Raw genomic sequence first — 18916 nt, forward strand, 5'->3', positions numbered from 1 at the left:
CCGTTGCTTCGCATTCGAAGATGATATGAGTGGCTGTTTCTTCCTTCTCATTGTATAATCTGCAACTGGAATCATCATTGAATGCCCATGATAGGTATGTGTGTACTCAGATGCCAGTAACCTGTTAATAGTCATATCGCTCCTACGAGTTTGGCCCTCTCCAACTGTAGCAGTGAGTTTGCCAGTCTTGGTGAGGGTTGTTATAGCATGTTTACTGTGAATAGCACCGCTAGAGATTATCCACTTCTCTTTTGTTTTATTTGGATCCATTCGGTGATGGAGGATTCTGTATTTATTTTTGTTATCCCACGTATTGGTTCGGGGCTTATGTATGGTCTTGCAGTCCTTCCTCTTGCCAGTGTGTCTGCTTTTTCGTTACCCAAAATTCTTTTGTGCCTTGGCACTCACGATATCATCAGGTTGTTGAGTTCCCCCAGGTTTTGGAAATTATGGATGCCTTCATTGACTAATTTTGATGTGATTTTTTTACACGTTAATGCTTTAGTATAGTTAGCTTTGCTATCCGATCTTATGAGGATTATTTTTACTAGTGTAACCTCTTTTAAGATTTTCTAGGGCACAAACATTGATGACATGTACTTCTGCTTGAAAGACCGAAGTGTACTTACCTAATGAGTTTGGTAATATGTAACAATGAGATAAGAAATATATACGAAAGTAAAGACAAGAGTGGAGAAAATACCCATTGGTAATTCTCCAATTATACTAAAATTTAATTGAGTTTAATACTGTTTAATTAACACTTGTGTCAGTATCACTTTAACTATCACCACGTAGGACATTTCGAGACCATCGTCTCTTCCTTTCAGCGAGAAGGGCTGGAGAGAATTTGTCGGGATGTGAGTTTTTGGACGTGCTGATTTACGGTGGTTGGGAGGGTTTTGTGAAATTGTCGATAACGGGAGCGGATTTCATCATCGAGGAAAGGAAAATTTAAGTTAGTACGTATAGTTTCGTTCGATACGGAAAATGGCGCATTAAGGATTTGGCAGTTTGGATGCGGCGGATGTTGGAACGTATTTTTCGTACGTGGAAAGTATTTTTAATGTTAAAATAATGGCAAATGCAAATCGGAATTTTCAGCCAATCATCAAAATGTTCTGTATAGTAACTGATTTCTTACGTTACTTCTTCTGTGCGCTCACAGGGCTAGAGCGGTCTTATACAGGAAAAAGGGATTAATTGACATAAATGCTCCAGTTTAAGAGACGTGGTGGGGCAGGGTCATAAGTCTTGAAAGGGGCGGATCACTGGTAGTCCTCTTCAGATGACGAATTCATCGGAAAAACTTAACCTCCAGACAGTTTACTTATGTCATTGTATCTTAGTATCCATCTATATGACTAACTCCATCTCAACTGGTCCATGGCTGTCTCACGGTCCCTCAGCACCTGACTCCATCTCGACTATCACTGACTCCGACTGAACACTGTCTCTGGCCGATTCCAACTGTCCATCTCAACTCTGTCTCTGACTTTAGAACAAGTCACTGAGAAAGTTTTGTTTGAATAAATCTATCTTATTTGAACTTTTTTGAAGTTGTTATTGATCTCTTAAAAGCATATATCTACTTGAATAGTGAAATATATATCTTTATAAGTTTTACTTTGTAAAATGTTTCCTTATTCATTAACATTATAAGAAAAATTAATGTTTTAGGAAAAAGTAGTGTAAAAGCTAGTGCATTTTGCTGCGAAATCATCGTGAAAACGGCCCGACTCGTGTTTAAAGCCGACATCATATTAAATGACATGAGGGGGAAAAAGTCAATCCGTCTTCAATTTTCCAAATGGAATGTTTCCAACAGAGTCCATTCAGATGCAGCTCTCAACTTTGAAATATCAAGGGCGGTGGGATATGCTGTTTGCCAACATTGTGCCTTCACAACTCCAACTCATTTAACTTCCGGCAAAATCGGTATATTTCAAATGAATATTACCATTTGCCCTTGTGGTCGTGTTGGTGGATGCGGGAGCGGAGATAAAACTCGTATTAAACAATAACGTATGTCACATTTTCTTACTCGAAAAATGTTAACAACATAAATCAAAAAGGATTTTTCTCTGTGCAAAACTTGTATTGGATTCTTAGAATACTCCTGAGATATTAGGAAAACACATTTCCTGTTTACCATAACAAATGCTTTTATGTCCATTCTGATTTGAATTGATTTTATACAGACATTTTAGGGCAGAAATATATCGATAAACGTATTTTGTTTAAATTTATGAAAAGATTTTTGTTATAAGCTGAAATGGCAGATGGAAATTATTGAAATAGAAGTTTGGGTAGAAATTTCTTACTTCAGAACTCAAGTTTGAACATATCCTTTATAAAATACATATTGAATACACGAGAAGCCCCACGTGAGAGTGATTCGAAGGATAAATTAATCCGTAAAAGGAGGCAGGTGAAGTGTTAGGTTCTAATTTCATTCAATAGTACGTACATAGTATGATTTCCTCGTTTAAAAGCTAAGCCTGAGGAATTGAAAAGGCCGTGGGATCCTAGCAGGCTCAGGAGGTCCCTTCAAGCCCTTCTTCACTTTTCTCTTTCCCCCCAACTGTTGCAAGGGCTGAACCCCCGAGAATGGAGGTAGAACCGACGCGCTTCGAATAACAATGTAGCGGGATCGAAATTGGCGGCGGCTCCTTTCTGGAGAAGGCCGGGCCAGAAAGGGGCGAAATGCGGGGACGGAATTGGTTCACAGTTAAGCCCACGTGGGAAGGGAACTAAGAGGGCACAATAGTGCAAATTACGGCTAAGTGAACTAAGTCAGCAATTTTCCAAGAGTTTCGTCGCGGTAAAACTTGGGCAAAACGGTGGAATAAACGAAATTGTGTTTTCATTTCAATTTCTTTAAAAATTTACTTCACCCTTGTTTATTCTTTCAATGATTAATCACTTCGGGACGGAGATACAAAAAAGCTACAAATAAAACAGGGCTTTTTTTCCTTCTCCTCTCAGAGGGGAAAAACGGGTAATTATTGAACAATATTAGTTAAAGGGGTGGTCCTCGCTTCCTCAATTAACAGTAATACTCCACTCTAATTAATAACAAATGTTAACATTCATTTGTTTTTTACGGATTGAGTGTCGTGGAGATACAAAACGATAAAAGCACACCTGCTTACGTTGTCAAATTTTACGTAATATATTTCTTGTATATGCAAAGTAAATATCCTATTGTTAATACTATTTTTATCGAGAAACCGGTCTCTTTACTGAGTGGGTATTTTTGATTTAAACCAGCGAGAAGAAACGGACCCAATAATGTGATGTTTAGATCTGTTCAACATGTGTTCATCCACTCACTAGCCAACCTGCACCACCAACTTCATATATATAGTTAATTGGATTCCTGCAAATCCAAACATCACTAATCCGAACATCTGGCTAATCCGTACACGTTAAGTGGTGTTGATGGTACAAATTCATTTAGCGTTGTACCAAAAATTGTACTTAATTGCTTTAAAGGAGTAATATTTTTTTAATATGTGTTTGACATGACCTAATTAACGGCTGAAATAATCTTGAAGTATTTCTTAGATTATTAAACACAAAAAGTAAGTACAAGACAGTCGGTCTTAAAGGCAAATCGTGATGAAGCGGCCCCAGGTGTAAAAGGGGAGTCATCCATTTTTAAACATTTTATTGATACGTTCTGATGTGTATTCACTTCATCGGGCTGATATGACAGACAATCTACAATAAATACACATTTTTTTAAGAAACATTAATGTGGTATCAGTCATCAAATAATAAACTACGTGTTTAACTGGGTGGTTCACAGGTTGTGGGCGTTTTGATACTACGTTAACCAGCTTTGTACCATCATCAAGTTTTTATGTTATTACTGACTCCATATGGTTCAATTTTATGTGTTCTTTGACTTGGAATATTATTTTCCATCATTGAAATTAAATGTTTCATCTGCATGGCGTACATAATTAGGGCTGTCGTTTTTTGGTAAATAATTATTAGGTTTTTTTTATGCCGGGTCCATCTATTTTGAGCTTTTGTTTGGTCTTTCGCATGTACTTCATACCTCACTCACATAGAATGCTATTTACTGGACAATGGATTGCCCTAACCTAGAAATTTTGTCCTTTGCTTTGCTATAGCAAACCCAAGTATCGAATTGGATTCAAGCCCATATTCAAGTTTATTGTAGTACCAGAAACTTTTTTGTTTTAAAGCTTTTTTTGGGTAAGGTCAGAAACATATGAAAAGGAAGAAGAAGCCGGCAATGTTAGTCGCCTGTAGTTTGTCGGAGATTTTATGGATTTATGTTGGTGTTTACTCGTTGAATGAGAGCAGGAGTGATTTAAAGCTCGAATGATTTTTTTAAACTCATCACTAGTTTTATTGATCTGTTTCGCTAATTTTAATATTTTACCATATGATTGTTTATTTATTGCAGATTTCCTATTATTATCATCCTTGAAGAAGGGTTTTAGACACCGGAAACGTTGCAATGAAATGTTAAAAAAAAAATTTATACCTGTCACCTCTTCACCTCAACTTTCTGTTTGAGATGCAATTAAGTAAAAAGCATACATAAATACCCAATTTAAATGTATGTAGTGTTTAATGTATGTGTGTATGTGTTTAATGTATGTGAAAAATATAATTTGGTCGTTTTACTAAATGGGGCATTTGTGTTATTTGTTATTATGGAAACTTTAATTTTCTTCAATATTGAGATTATAAAATACAATTTTGTTTTTTACTTTTAAAAAACGGTTCGCAAACATTTTTCAACAATTTCGTCGAAACGAATTCCTTTACACAAATATTTCATTTAGTAAAAGGATTTTTGGAAACTCGAACAACCATGAAATCCTGATTATTGCAGGTATTTCGGAGAAATATGCATTGATAAATTGATAATGGAATTCAATAGAGGATTACATTCTCGCATTGAATAAGGCATACGGCCCGAAATTCGCTTTGCTGGATAACAAAATTTTTTTTGAAAACATGGGATTGATGTATTGATATATCCCTAAATATGAGCTGAAGAATGTCTACACTGAAACATTGTTGAAAATTATTTATTAGGATTGATTGGTATCATTAGTATGTATTTTTATATGGAATGATGAATTTGTTATGTTTATAGTTGTCTTGCCTTTTATGCATTCTTGATACGGATCGTTTAAAATTTAAGGGGCTTCTTCGGGATATAGTCTTACAACTTTTTTTCTGCAAATTTTGCCTATAACGCCTAACAACTACACATATCGAGTACATTTTTTATCGCCTGTAAATACTTGAAATATGTCGATATGTTCGTTGAAATTTATCGATATTTTCATTTTTATTTACGAAAAAAATTAATTTACAAAAACTTGACTATCCATTTTTCTGATTTATTATTGAATATATAATTTAAAAATATCCCTGTCTGTGTGTCAAATTGGATTAGCGACTGGTATGAGACATCGATATATGTATATAATTTTAATTGTGTCTAAGCCATGGTCCATGGGTAAAGCTAACTTACCATTCTGCCTTCTGCGTCAGGCATCTGTATCTACGTTTCTGCGCACAATTTTCAAATATGATGGCGTTCCCCGGGAAAAAGACAAAAAGTATTGTTTGAAACTATTTTAATGCACCGGAAAAAGGAAAACATGTGGCAACTTGTAAAACATGCTCGAAATGTTTAAAAACCTTAATTTTTATAGCCTAAATCTATTTTATTTTATATCTTATAAGAATTATAATTCCAATTATAATGACCATGTATATATTTTTACCATTACTAATGTCGTTCTTTTCTTCCAGTTGGGCTAGCTCATATGGATATTATAAAATAGTCGTAATGTACCTAAAATTAAAACTACCGATAGCCGACATACAGTTTTCGATATATCGGTAAAACCAATCGAACCTGAATACAGCCGATCAGGTGCCTTTTTATAATAAAATTTAATTAAAGTTTAAACACAATTTATTAAACACACAAGAAAATAATAATTAAAACCAATAAATTTCCTTTTAAATTTTGAACAAACAGTTAAAATTTTTTATAAATTTAAATAAACAGTATTTTCCTATTAAAGCGTTTGCCAGACCATTTAGAACAAGGGTGGATACGTACTCACTATTTCCAGTCAATTCCGAAGCACTCTATTTTAGGGAATATAACACTTTTGAGGATCGCACACTACTCTTGTCTCTCATCTACACGGAATCTTGTTCACCTCCCCAAACTCGACTCGACTGTCTCTTCCCTATTCTCTTTTATTATTATTATTATTTTTTTACTCTAAGCCTAATCAAGGCACCTAAATCATAACATTGTCACTTTGAAATGAATTGAAATGTGACAAAATTTCTCACCCTTAAAGGCCTGGAAAAAACGAATTTGTTTTCAAACTTAAAACTATTTACAATATTCTCCCCACCGTACATTTGACCCCCTTCGGATAACTAATGATGATCGACGTCTTGCTGTTCGCTGCATCTAAAGTCATGCTCCTCTGAAGTCATGTATGCTCATACAATGTGTGGATGGCCGGTGTATATCCGTGGGTTTCAGAAGATGAGACATAATGTTGTAGATCCAAAAACCATTAAGGTCTTGTCGTAAATCTGGAAAGTCCAAAATTCCGCATCTGGTTCTTCTTCTTCGTTCTTGATTAATACTTGAACCATTTTCTGCGATGGTGTGAAGTAGTCTTGAGGCTATGCATCTTTCTTGGTTGATCAAAGGATGTACCCATAAAGTTCAATTTCATTCAAACGTAACCAAGTCCATAATGACTGAATTCTTGCTTTAATTTGGAATTATATGTCTTCTGTTCATCGAAGTAGTGAGTAGGTTTTGATCAAGAGGATAGAATTTGGAGCATGGAGGGGCAGACCTGGCATTGGCTTACACAAAAAATCCTGTTTTATTACAATTAAGATTAGCTTTCATTATTAAATTTTATAATTGTCAAATTTATTATTTTCTTGTTTCTTTTTTATTTATTTCGTTTTTTAACAATCTAAATGAAGTGAACTTTTAAGAGCGTGATTTTGTACTTATTTTATAAATCAATTTAACAACAAAATGAAACTTTAGAGGGACTAATGTTTGTAACTTTCAATAAACAATAATAAAGGATTAAAATATAGCTTAATTTATAGTAGGTTGACTATATGCTTTAAGTTGCGTTATGTGTGACTAAAGATTGCCATCCCTACTAACAACTGTTTCGTGCTTGTAATTCAGAGGTCATTAAGTACTTATTTAATTGAATAACGTCATTGAACACCTTTTATTTATTTATATTTATGTATTTTTTAAGAATGTAAAAAAAGAATTGTTTGTGTAAAAAATGGGGGTTTCGGTTGAAAGAACTCTCTAAGACAAAGTGTAATCATTGAACGATGATTTTACGGTAATGAAAACATGAAACTCCCAATATTGGAAGAATTTAAAAAAATTGTTAATTGGGCTGTTTACAACATTTCTTTATTTTTTGTAAAATACTTTTCTCAAACTGGAATATTTTTCAATTAGAGAAATAATGAAGAGGAATTTTATTGTAAAATAAAGCTATATAGAAGTCTTCCGGGGGACAGTATCTAATTTAACAGTGAAAAATTAAATAGCGTGACTAATCAGATTGCATGATGCTGAAGCACAGGGCCGGTCTTGAACTGAAAATAAAATCCTGAATCATCATTTTTACTCCCTTCAGAGGGCATTCCGCTAATTATTGCACAGTGTTAATTAAAGGGGGATGGCCGCGTTTATTTTCAATTAACCTTTTACACTGGCTTTCTTTCGTACGTCTAAACCAATTCACCTTTAATCAAATGGGACGGAAAACAGGGTTAATTTTACTTGCGAGGCCCAGAAAATTTATTCGTTAATCCTCCACCAGGCCGACATGAACGATCGTCCTGGTAGAAGGAAAAGGAAAATTTCCCCCACGCGACGTCCGAGGAGTGCTTTAAGTTAAATTAAATGTCAACTGGAGTTCGGCAAGACGTGTATTTACATGGTAATTGTCCTGGAAACTCTTCACGTCACGTTTGTATGATACAGTGACCAGAACGTAGCCTAAACCCCTCCCCAAGCCACGCTCCGAGCAGCTGTCAGAAGTAAGCAGAACTGGTTATAAAGTTGTGGTTACACATCTTACATGATCCATTCACCTGTTAAGAATCGAATTCCAAACGGAATGAGGAAGTGGACTTGTTCAAGAGTTTGATCGTGAATGATCATCCCTGGGACGTCTCTTGTTGATTTGTCAACCGATAACCACTACGTCAAACGTCTCTCGATCTTACGATATCTGAGGCGAAATATCATTTGAATATGTGTACCGTCTACAAATATACAATCATAAAAATAAACGTTATAAAGTGGAGAGTTGAGTTTATTAGGAAAATAAATATAAAAATAAACAAAATTATAATATAAATATATAAAACATAAAAAATAAAACAGACTGTTTACTATGATATGTATACAACAATATAACAAATATTTTTTGTTACAATAAAACACATTATTACTACATCAATGCAAGAAATTGATGAAATATGATCTAACTATAATGTAATCGTCCTGTTCCATGTAATATTTAACCAGTAAATGAATTTCTAACATAAATAGTTAATAAATCTATTATATATGTTCTGATTGACCAAATTACTTCTTTCAATCAATTGATCTTTTTATGTAAGGTTTTTGGTTGAAATGAAAAGGTTAGTGCCACGAGCGTGATTCGAACCCACGACCTTCGGCTCAATACGCCGCTGCTCTAACTATTGAGCTATCGTGACTTCGAAGCACTCCATCCAAAAAGAGAGAAAATTCGAAAGGTTGTAGGTTTAGATGGGGAGTTGGTGTCCGAGTGGATCGAAATCACGATAGCTCAAGTGGTTAGAGCAGCAGCGTATTGAGCCGAGTGTCGTGGGTTCGAATCCCGCTCGTGACACTGATTTTATCTCAACCAAAACCTTACATAAAAAGAATAATTGATTGAAATAAATAGTTAACTTAAGTTCGTTATAAATATAGTTTTATTAGAGAATTTATATAATCACATTAGTTAGTAATTTTATTTTTTTACTTAACAATAGTTACTTCTTATTTGAACAATACTTAACCTAGATGCTCGCTATTTTTTCTCATTTTGACCATTTATCTCAATCAAGGAAAAATTATTCATATTTCACCTAATCGACCAGTTTCAGCACTGATGCCCAACTCTGTGTTTCCAGTTATGTTTCCGGTAGTCGATACCAATTAAGGTCTATTAGGTGGTGTCTTATAAATTCCAATTAGGTAATTCGAATTCTCCATCAAATTAGAAACACCCGTGCTAATTGTTTACTAATTAATTTTCCTAATAAACTCCACTCTCCACTTTACAACGTTTATTGCGATATGATTGTATATTTGCAAACGGTATACATGCTCAAATGATAAACAATGTCTGACAGTTGATCTAATGGAACTACAATTTCAGTAATGTAGTCAACGGGCCAAAATGTCTGATGTAATAATGATACCATTTTGAAGTGAAATCTTACCTGTGTTGTTTGACATTTATTTGATCAAATGACAATACTTCTTTTAGGAAAAAAGGAATATAACATTTAACTCATTAATCAACGTTTAAAGGCATTTTGTTTATGTATTTCGTTGGTTGAACCTGTTGATTATGTATTGCAATCGACTGCAAAGATTGGTCAAGTTTTTCAGCCATCAGAAAAGATTTCTTCGATATAAAATAAGTAGATCTGTAAACTAATTTTGAAATAAGCTGTAAACTGACCGTTGGAGGCTTCGGTGGTTGACACGGCGCTCATCATTGTAAGATAAAGGTCCCGGGTTCGAATCCAGCGGCCCTGCATTCGAACCCGATATACTTACATATGGGCTTTTTTCAAAAACATTGGCCCTGAGGTAGTTAAAGTGAGTACTCGTAAAAAAAGAAAAACTGAACGTTAAAAACGGATCGGTTCCTTATTAAATTATATCCTTTAAACTTTTAATGGAGATTCTGTGATAGAAGCTGGCAAAATACAGACCATTCGAAAGCTTCTATGAAGTAATAAATTTCCGAGCCTTGTGAGATTTCCTCTTGGGGTCTGAAGGGTGATTAACCCTTAGTTTGGTCGATTCCGAATATTTTGGCACCTCATACCTTATAAACTAAACTAACCTTTTTCTAATTTAACCGATTTCTTCTCACTGAGTTCTACTAAGTGTTTGTTTTCTGCGTTCTGCGTCAAATACTTTGATTGTATATAAAAAATATATTTTGCATTGAATAAATTCATTTTTTTTCCACATCCAAAATGTAATTGTTAAATTTAAACAATGTTTGTAAATCTCAGGCCCTGAAGATGATCTCTATAAAGATCGAAACGTTGGCACGATAAAGAAAATGTTTCTCTGAAACCTACATCACACCAAACCGCATCTCACGATTTCTGAATAATCATAGAATTGAATTTTTCATGAAAAAATTGCTGAATCCTTCATGCTGGAACAGACTGTTTGAAAAATTCTGTAAAGAAATAAAGTAAAGATCTTTGTTACTATAAGATTTTGTAATTCAAATAATGTAATTATTTTGGCTGCGTGGTGATAAACCGTAGTTTGGTTGTTTTTGATATTTAGGTCTTTCTATCCTCGCTATTTTAGTCTGTCAGACGTCTTTTGAACGAAATATATACTAAAAATTACACAAATCAGCCACTGAAGTTTAAGAGAAACCGAAACGTGTCTGACAGAGCAATTCAGTGAGGCTAGGCAGAAATTGAGCTTTAGTTTAAACGAGAAAATCCCTTCAAGATGTTTTCAGTTAAGCTTTAAGAGAAGCAGGAGCAAGTTTAACGTTTCACCGGGTATCCAATTATACTGGATTAACAAAACAGTTGTCCACATCTGTAATAGCTCTGTTTTACTTGACGCGATGTAATCCCCAATGAGACATAAACTTCCCCGGCTCGGTAAGATCACTGTAAGGCGATTCAATTTGTCCTGATGGGGCCGGAAAGGCGAGCAGTGGCATCGTCTAGTCGGCCAAGTACGAAACTTTAAACCCATTCTGTCGAATCGGCTAGATCTCAGACTACCGACCTTCGTATCAAACTGGAACGTTTTAAATTCCCTCTGCCCCCAATTGGTTGAAGTCCAATTAGATGAAATATTTTAATCGCGTTTGAACGACTTTATCCTATTGGGAATGACTGCCGAGTGTTTAAATTCAACCTTTCTCCCACGCTATTATGCAAATGAAGGCCTGCTCAACGAAAGTCATCATTCCACACGCTACAAGTCCGCTTTCCTTTAGGCTAATATTCAACAAAAGGAAGTGAGGCATTAGATTAGAAAGGACTTTAATGGATTTCTGCAAAGGTGGTTAAACATTTTATGAATTCCTCGCGCATTTCTTATATCAGGGTCTTGAACGAGTTCATTAACCACTCCCAAAGCATTTGAAAATCCTCTATACCATATGAAATAATTATGACCGTCAAGAAAAATTGGACAAAATTCGTTGAAAATTTTAACATATCACCCTTATCCTTACTTAATAGCACAATAAAGTAATTAATTCGAAATAACGGTTGATTAAATTCCCCAAGTGTATAAATTTTTGATAGCAGACAAAACTTTATTTTAGTTAAAGGCAAACAAATGATTATTATTCTGGTAATTTCATTCTTTTTCGTTCAAAAATACAAACATTAGTCAAAAATACTCAAAATACTGTTTATATTATTTTTCTTTGAATATTTGGCTTAACGATTCAATGAAAAATAAATGATAAATACATTAAAAAATCTAAAGATGAAAAGGGTCAAATAATCGTTCAATATTTTATTATGATTTGTATGATGTAAAGGTGATCGACCAGTTGTTTCAACAATATATTTGGTAAGATCGGGGATGTCCAAAGAACGTTCTGGTGTTGAAACTACGCCAAACTTTCGGTGTTTTATTTCACCTTTCTCAGGGCTCTACAAAGGATACATAAACATATACATATAATATTTTATAATTTCTCATGTGTGTAAGTGAAAATAAAAAATCAACTTGCTTTTCCAACTTACAGATTCTCTGTCAGTTTTTAAAATTGTTTTTTCTTTTCAACATGTATAAATATTTTTTAACTCTTTTTGAAATTTCTTATACTGAGTACAATTTTTTAAATAAATAAATGGCACTTATTACAAACTGTTATTACGACAAAATAAACGTACACAAAGGGGACTAGAGAAGGTTAGTATACAATAAATACAATATTTATACAATTGTTTTAGTAGATTAGAGAAATCAGAGATTATAGTTTAAATTATTTATTTAATTCAATAGTCCCAAACGTGGACAGATATACCAGTCCCTGACAATAACCTTCTTTAGTCCTCTTTGTTTACGTTGATTTTGTCTGTGATAATAGTTTGCAATAAGTGTCATTTATTTATTTATATGCTTATTTATTTGTTGAAAACATTGTACTCAGTATAAGAAATGTCAAAAAGAGTGAAAAATATTTATACAAAAACTATTTTTTTTTAAACAAACTGCCAGAGAATATGTAAGTTGGAAAAGCAAGTTGATTTTTATTTTCACTTACACGTAGCAATTATAACATATTATATGTATAAATGTGTGGGCACTCTTCACAACACGACAGACAAGAAGGACACGTCTACACGGAAAACAAACACTTTGAGCCATGAAGATGATTTCAATAAAGATCGAAACGTTGGCACGATAAAGAAAATGTTTTTCTAAAACCTACACCAGACAGCATCTCACGGCCTCCAAATAATTATATGTATATGTATCCGGTGTAGAGCCCTGAGGAAGGTGAAATAAAACACCGAAAGCTTGGCGTAATTTCAACACCAGAACATTCTTTGGACCACATCTCCGATCCTACCAAATGTATTGACGAATTGTATGGACTGTTACACCATATTGTGAAAGTGCTCGACCGAATAACAACCTACGTTCCTCTTTTTGGTAATCTTCATTATCATTATAATTGTCATAAGATAGATGATGATATTAGTCAAATAAGAAACTTATGATGGTGGGATACAAATAGAAGAAATAGAGCGTTATGGTCAAGAGTAATGATTTTATTAGTTGTGTATTAATTAGTCATCGCATTTCTGTACATATATATATTTTTTTAAATTTAGTTGGAAAGGGTCTTCTCTGGATGGATACGTTCACCATTTTTAGACGATTTTTTTAGTCATTATAGGGTAAAATCCGTCAGTATCACAGCTTTATTGTTTCGACTCGCTTTTCGTATTTGCCCTTGGGATCAACAGGTGCCGTAAAAAATTTACGCTGTTATCATCCGCGATGTACAGAGGGGCCCTAAGACGGCTGCAGATTAAACGGGCGCCTGCGAGAGAGGTTTTGCCCATTAATAACTTTCTGTTTAACCGCTCTTCATTAGCGTCCGGCCTCTCATCCCCGTCCTAATAAGTCCACAACAAGTCGGTTTTTTAACGCCGAAGACCATCACCGAGCAGGCACTTTCATACAGGTGTTGTAAATGACTGGGAGGCGCCGAATTGAAAAACCGACGATTAATCTTAAGAAAAATGTATTGGACTTCTTTCAAGGAGGGGTCGCCCCTTTTATGGTCGGATCAGCCTTTTTGCGATATATAACAGGGATAAAGAGTAGTTTGGGGATCGATTTTATTTAAAGCCTTTGTTACCTTTCTGCCAAGGCAGGACGTGTGAACTGAAAGCAAAGCCAAAGGTCTAACAATAGCCTTACCTATTATAAGCTATTATAACTCTACGCGAAAACGTGTATAAATTACAGTGATAACCATTTTCATATAATTTCAATTTTGAAGTGTTATATTCTATAGCCCTAATTTTTCTACATTTCCACCAGGCTAGGTGTTTCCTTAATTTCAATCAAACCATTTTTTGGTGTGTTACAAAGTTTACAACCTTACACAATGTTCTGCATAGATCATGTACAATGTCCATTATTCTAAAATGTCGAAGCCATCACTTCATTTTTTAGAACAACAGAGAAAAAAAGGTTATACACAATTCAAATAGTTCTACGTAAATAAATCACTTATATTAACACATATTCAGAAAGAGGTACTCGATTGCCTGTTTCTAAATAAGAACTAAATCTGTATGATATTATGTTGTCAACTTATACGGAACTTTGGATGTGCAAAGGTGCACATGGTGAAAGTTAAGTTAGATTTAGTGGTGATGTTTTGGCAGCATCTTGGGGGTAAAGTAAAAGTTTCCCACACAACTTTAAATTCAACTTGCAACGAATCTTTAAAACTACAGAAGCACCCTTAAGGAATTAAGACACCGTTTGCCCACAAGGGTACTAAGTTTTTAAAAAGAAAAAAATATATGGATTTTTGAGGGCAAAACGACTGTTTTTCCAATGAAAAGATCAGTTTATTTCTTTTTTTTTAACTCGCGTTTACTACATAGATTTGTATTTTTATACTCAATTCTTTTTCATAAGAGTCGGTATTTTCGGTTTAAAAATGAAAGTTTAAAATTTTAATAAATTTCAGCTATTTCTCAAAGTCATTTTTTTTTAAAGAAAGGGTAAAAAGTTGTCATTTTTCTCTACCATTTAATCAAAATTTACTTGATTTATTACAAGCAATATTTTTTCATCGTTTACTACGACTCTGTGGCTAGGATTTTTTTATTTTTTATTTAATAGTGGATCGTTTATTTTTGGCATAATTTTACACTTTTTGTTTTATACAAAAAAAAAAACAATTTCTGCTGGTTAATTCTTTCAAACATTGGTCACTAAAATTCTGTGTTACTGTTATTACTCTATAAAAGGAAAAAATATTGGTATTAATGTAGGGAATTAGTAATATAGTTCGAACATAAATGTCATTAATAAATAGCAAACCAAATGACTGTTTTTCAAACATTTTCCCATAACTTTGTCATTTTTTGACCAATTAAAAACCTATTTCACCATTGTTTAAAAAAAAATCCTTTAAAATGATGTGTCAAGATGTATAGGGTCGTATTTGAAATTGGATGTTAAACCGGGCCTGAGGACTCTGTATAATTTTTCTCCAAAAAAAGATAAAAATTTGAAGAAACTAGACTAAAAAATATTAAACAGGTATTTTTTTGATTGCGTCATTGTTCAAGAGAAATTCAGCCTGGCCTTGTAAAAAGGACACCCTGTATAATATAATTTTTAATGAAAAACCTAATGTATGTCTTTCTTCCAGTTGGTATAACTTTTATTTGTTATAAATAATTTCCTTTATAAATACGTAAATTGTACATTTATAAAGTTAGAAATTAAATATTTTTTTCTAATATATTTAAATTAAGAATCTGCACCTACGACGATACATTAGCTTTTCCTTCATTTATGTATTCACATTGTAAATAATAACACGATATAGGTATATTTTATAAAAAATTTATTTATGTATGACTTTTTTGTTGTGTGTTGTAAACAAGAAGAATGTCTGATAAATTAATAAAAAGTGAGTTGTAAACGTGACAAATCCAAATGAATTATCGAAGGGATGTTCATTATATCGTTAACAAGCAAAATGACCATTCCTGTGTTAAATCTCATGATTATTACTTAATGATTGCACTTATTACGTGGGTAGCAAATTTTAACAATAATGGCATTTTAATTGAAAAGGCTGGGATAATGAAAAAATTAGTTAATGTGAGTGTATTCACTTGAATAATTGGAAGTGCACAGCGGAGTGATTAAAAATGTATCTTTGGTTCAGATGTCTAGGCAAGAGAAATTTCATGATAACTAACAACTTTATTTTCATGTTTTCAGGTTTTCTACTAAGGAGTCAGCAACGCACGCAATTGTGGCCGTCCACAACACAGACATCAACGGTCAACCTGTCAAATGCTCGTGGGGGAAAGAGTCGGGCGATCCGAACAACGGCCAGCAGGCGGGACAGGTAAACATGCCCTTTTGGAATATAATTTACGCATTTTCTCTAGTGTACGCGTGGTATATATTATAAGAGAGGTGGGGTTCTCAAGCAGAAGCGTTAGTCAAAGGGTTTTGATGTTAAGTGACCTTCAGGGTAGAAGAGGTCTTCTGCTTTTTACCCTCTCCAACACAACAAACCCTTTGTGGGAGAACGTTCAAAAGGTCTTTACATCGAAAACATTTTACTTAACTACTTATGGTCAAATCTGATGTAGATTTTGTTTTATGTATATATTTTTCTAACTTGATCAATTGACTGGTTGTATTTTAGGTTTTGTTCGTTAAAAAATCAATGTATAGGGGTATTCTCGATGTTTGTAAGATGTTAACTCGTGTTTACTCGAATAGAGAAATGTCTAGTAAGATCGTGAATGCCACTTTATTTTCTTAGCATGTTAAACAGCTTATATCCTAACGTCTAACAGCCTACAACATTATAGAATAGGGGATGTATCTACTATAAATGAGAGTATAAGGACAGATCAGAAATTAACAAAAGAAATGTATTAGTTTGGTTTAATTAATGCGTATTTAAGAATAAAAATACGTGTGAACAAAAAACAGCTGTTAAAGTCATGGCTGCCATGTAGGTTACCTACACCCTAACGGATAGCAATGTGACTCCATTTTCGACCTAACATCTAACATTAGACCTGGTCTGTTAGATCGAGCAATGTTAACTGGTCGATTATTACAAGTATACGTCCTCAGTTTTCTGGACATAAAAGAGTTAACAGGGTTAACACAAAGATCGTGAATACCCCTTACATGTACAAACATTCCAGGACTGCCCATCTTATCTCTTCTTATCAATCTTAGTGTTATATAATTTAATAGTTTTGAATTGTGGTGAACATTTTCTTTCTCTTTTTCTTTTTTATTAATTTTTTGTCCTTTCTGTTATAACAGTGCGAATTAAATGCTGGTTTTTCCTTCGTGTGATGCCGTAACCAATTAATTCTAAAGATTACAGTTTTGTTTAAGTACAGTCCTATTTTGTGTTGTCCTAGTGTTGTTTGTCCAACAATTCGTTTCCGGAAGAAAGTTCAAGGGATGAGCTTTCCTCCTCGCTCGGTTTTTTCTGAATGTTTGTCAATCTTCAAACCCGCTGAACTGAGGTTGAACGGGAATACAGAGGGTCCATAAACGTTTGCATACAAATTGTATTTTTTATTTTTTTTAATATATACGGCCCTGCTTATTTTAAACGTTTCCCATCCAGTGGCAATAACGTAATGGAACGGGGTTTAATCTTCTATTTGCTTAGGTTAAAAAATGAAATTGCATTTTTCAATGCCCTGCGTCCCCTCACGGCCGGTGACAGGACGTAAACAGAGAGAAAATCCTTTTTTTTCGCCGTTTTACAATAAACGGAACCGGGCGAAATAACGCGCCACGCAAATTTAAAACGTGTCTAATGGGTTGACATTCGAAAAATAAACATCGGAAAGAGATGATCTATAATTAGATTTTTTAAATGCAATACCCAAGTTTATCTTTTATATCCCGCTTGTTACAGACATTACCCAATTTTTTACTTCGGCACAGTCGGAAAGCTTTTACCGAAATAAATATGGGCTTTTTGCCGGCTCATTTTACCATCTTGAAAGAGTTAATTAGGAGAGGAGAACCGGCCCTTATAATCCTCTTAATCCCTAAGGCGGAAAACAAGAAAGCCCAGGAGGAGGAACAACGAGTAATAGCACGTTTGAATGAAGGGATTACGCGATGATGTAAAATTTGACGAACAGAGTAAATAATGAAAATACAAAATACAGTACACTTGGCGATATAATATTACATAATGGAACAGACTAAGGTTTTATCTAATTCTAGTTCAATTTTACATGGGTACTAGACATCGCAAGGTTAGGTAAACTTACCAAAAAGAGTGTAAAAAATTTTTCCCTTTCATAATGAAGTGTAAAAACATGATGTGAAGGTAATAAAAGCCCTACAAACACAAAAGTGTATTTACAATATTCCCAAAAAGCACTCTTTTTCTCTCCTCTCTCTCTCTCCCTCCCTCTCTCTCTCTCTCACTCTCTCTCTCTCTCTCTCTCTCTCTCTCTCTCTCTCTCTCTCATCTCTGTCTACGAGTATGTCTGCGCCTGTATGGATTGTGTCGTCGTTTGATTAGACATTTTGGTACACATACAAGAACTATAAATATTGTACAGCAGTTAAAAACAATTAACAATGAAGGAAACAGAGAGATAGAGAGATTTTATACACAAGGGTTTTCTTTTATTTATACACTGGTCTATAAGCTGTTCGTTAGTTCCACCTTCGTCAACATACTTCAACCTAGTTTTGTGAAATGAAACTGGTAATTAATCTAATAATGAAAAGTCCTTAGTTGTGTAGGTTGATTTTATAAACGAATTAGGAAAGTTGGCGACATTTTCTCTTCGTCAATGAGAACTAACGGCATTCTTTGTCGATAAAATTTACTTGTTTCCCTTGCTTTGATTTTTTTGTAACGTGTTGGATAATTCGCAGTTCCCATTTATAAACTACTATTTTTTCCTCTTAGGATGTTGTACTTAATAAATTGTAAGGTATGTCTGTTCCATGAATTCATAAGTGAGTGTTTGTTTTTTCTTATGTAATTAGCTTGCTTCAATTTTTGGCCACTTCTCATTGTTTCGACATTTTTCAATTTGTTATAAAAATCGTTAATCATGTATCAAATCAGCATTGGTATGTTTTGATTTTTGCTATTTTAATAAAGGGGTTTCACTGTTTTTGTAGTTATGCCACGATCTATGTGCATTTCAGGAGAAAGGAAGACTCCAATTCTTTTAAATGAGAATCTAAATAGATCCATAATTTTTAGTAAAAGCAATAATTTCTGTAATTAGTTAATACATAACACAAATTAAATCATGAACGAATTTA

The 18916-nt window shown here is 33.9% G+C and overlaps 1 protein-coding gene across 7 annotated transcripts in view; it reads left to right on the forward strand.

The window, feature by feature from the left end:
* The window catches only part of LOC106670319 (nucleolysin TIA-1), a 387290-nt gene that overhangs the window by 359815 nt on the left and 8559 nt on the right, over window positions 1-18916 (forward strand). For all 7 annotated transcript variants that reach the window (XM_024228481.1, XM_024228476.1, XM_014400523.2 and 4 more), the window contains exon 6: window positions 15851-15980. In XM_024228481.1, coding sequence (XP_024084249.1) covers window positions 15851-15980 — 130 coding nt within the window. The remainder of the gene's footprint in view (window positions 1-15850; window positions 15981-18916) is intronic.

This window comes from Cimex lectularius, unplaced genomic scaffold (genome assembly GCF_000648675.2).
Source record: "Cimex lectularius strain Harlan isolate CLEC.00 unplaced genomic scaffold, Clec_2.1 scaffold258, whole genome shotgun sequence".
NCBI lineage: Eukaryota > Metazoa > Arthropoda > Insecta > Hemiptera > Cimicidae > Cimex > Cimex lectularius.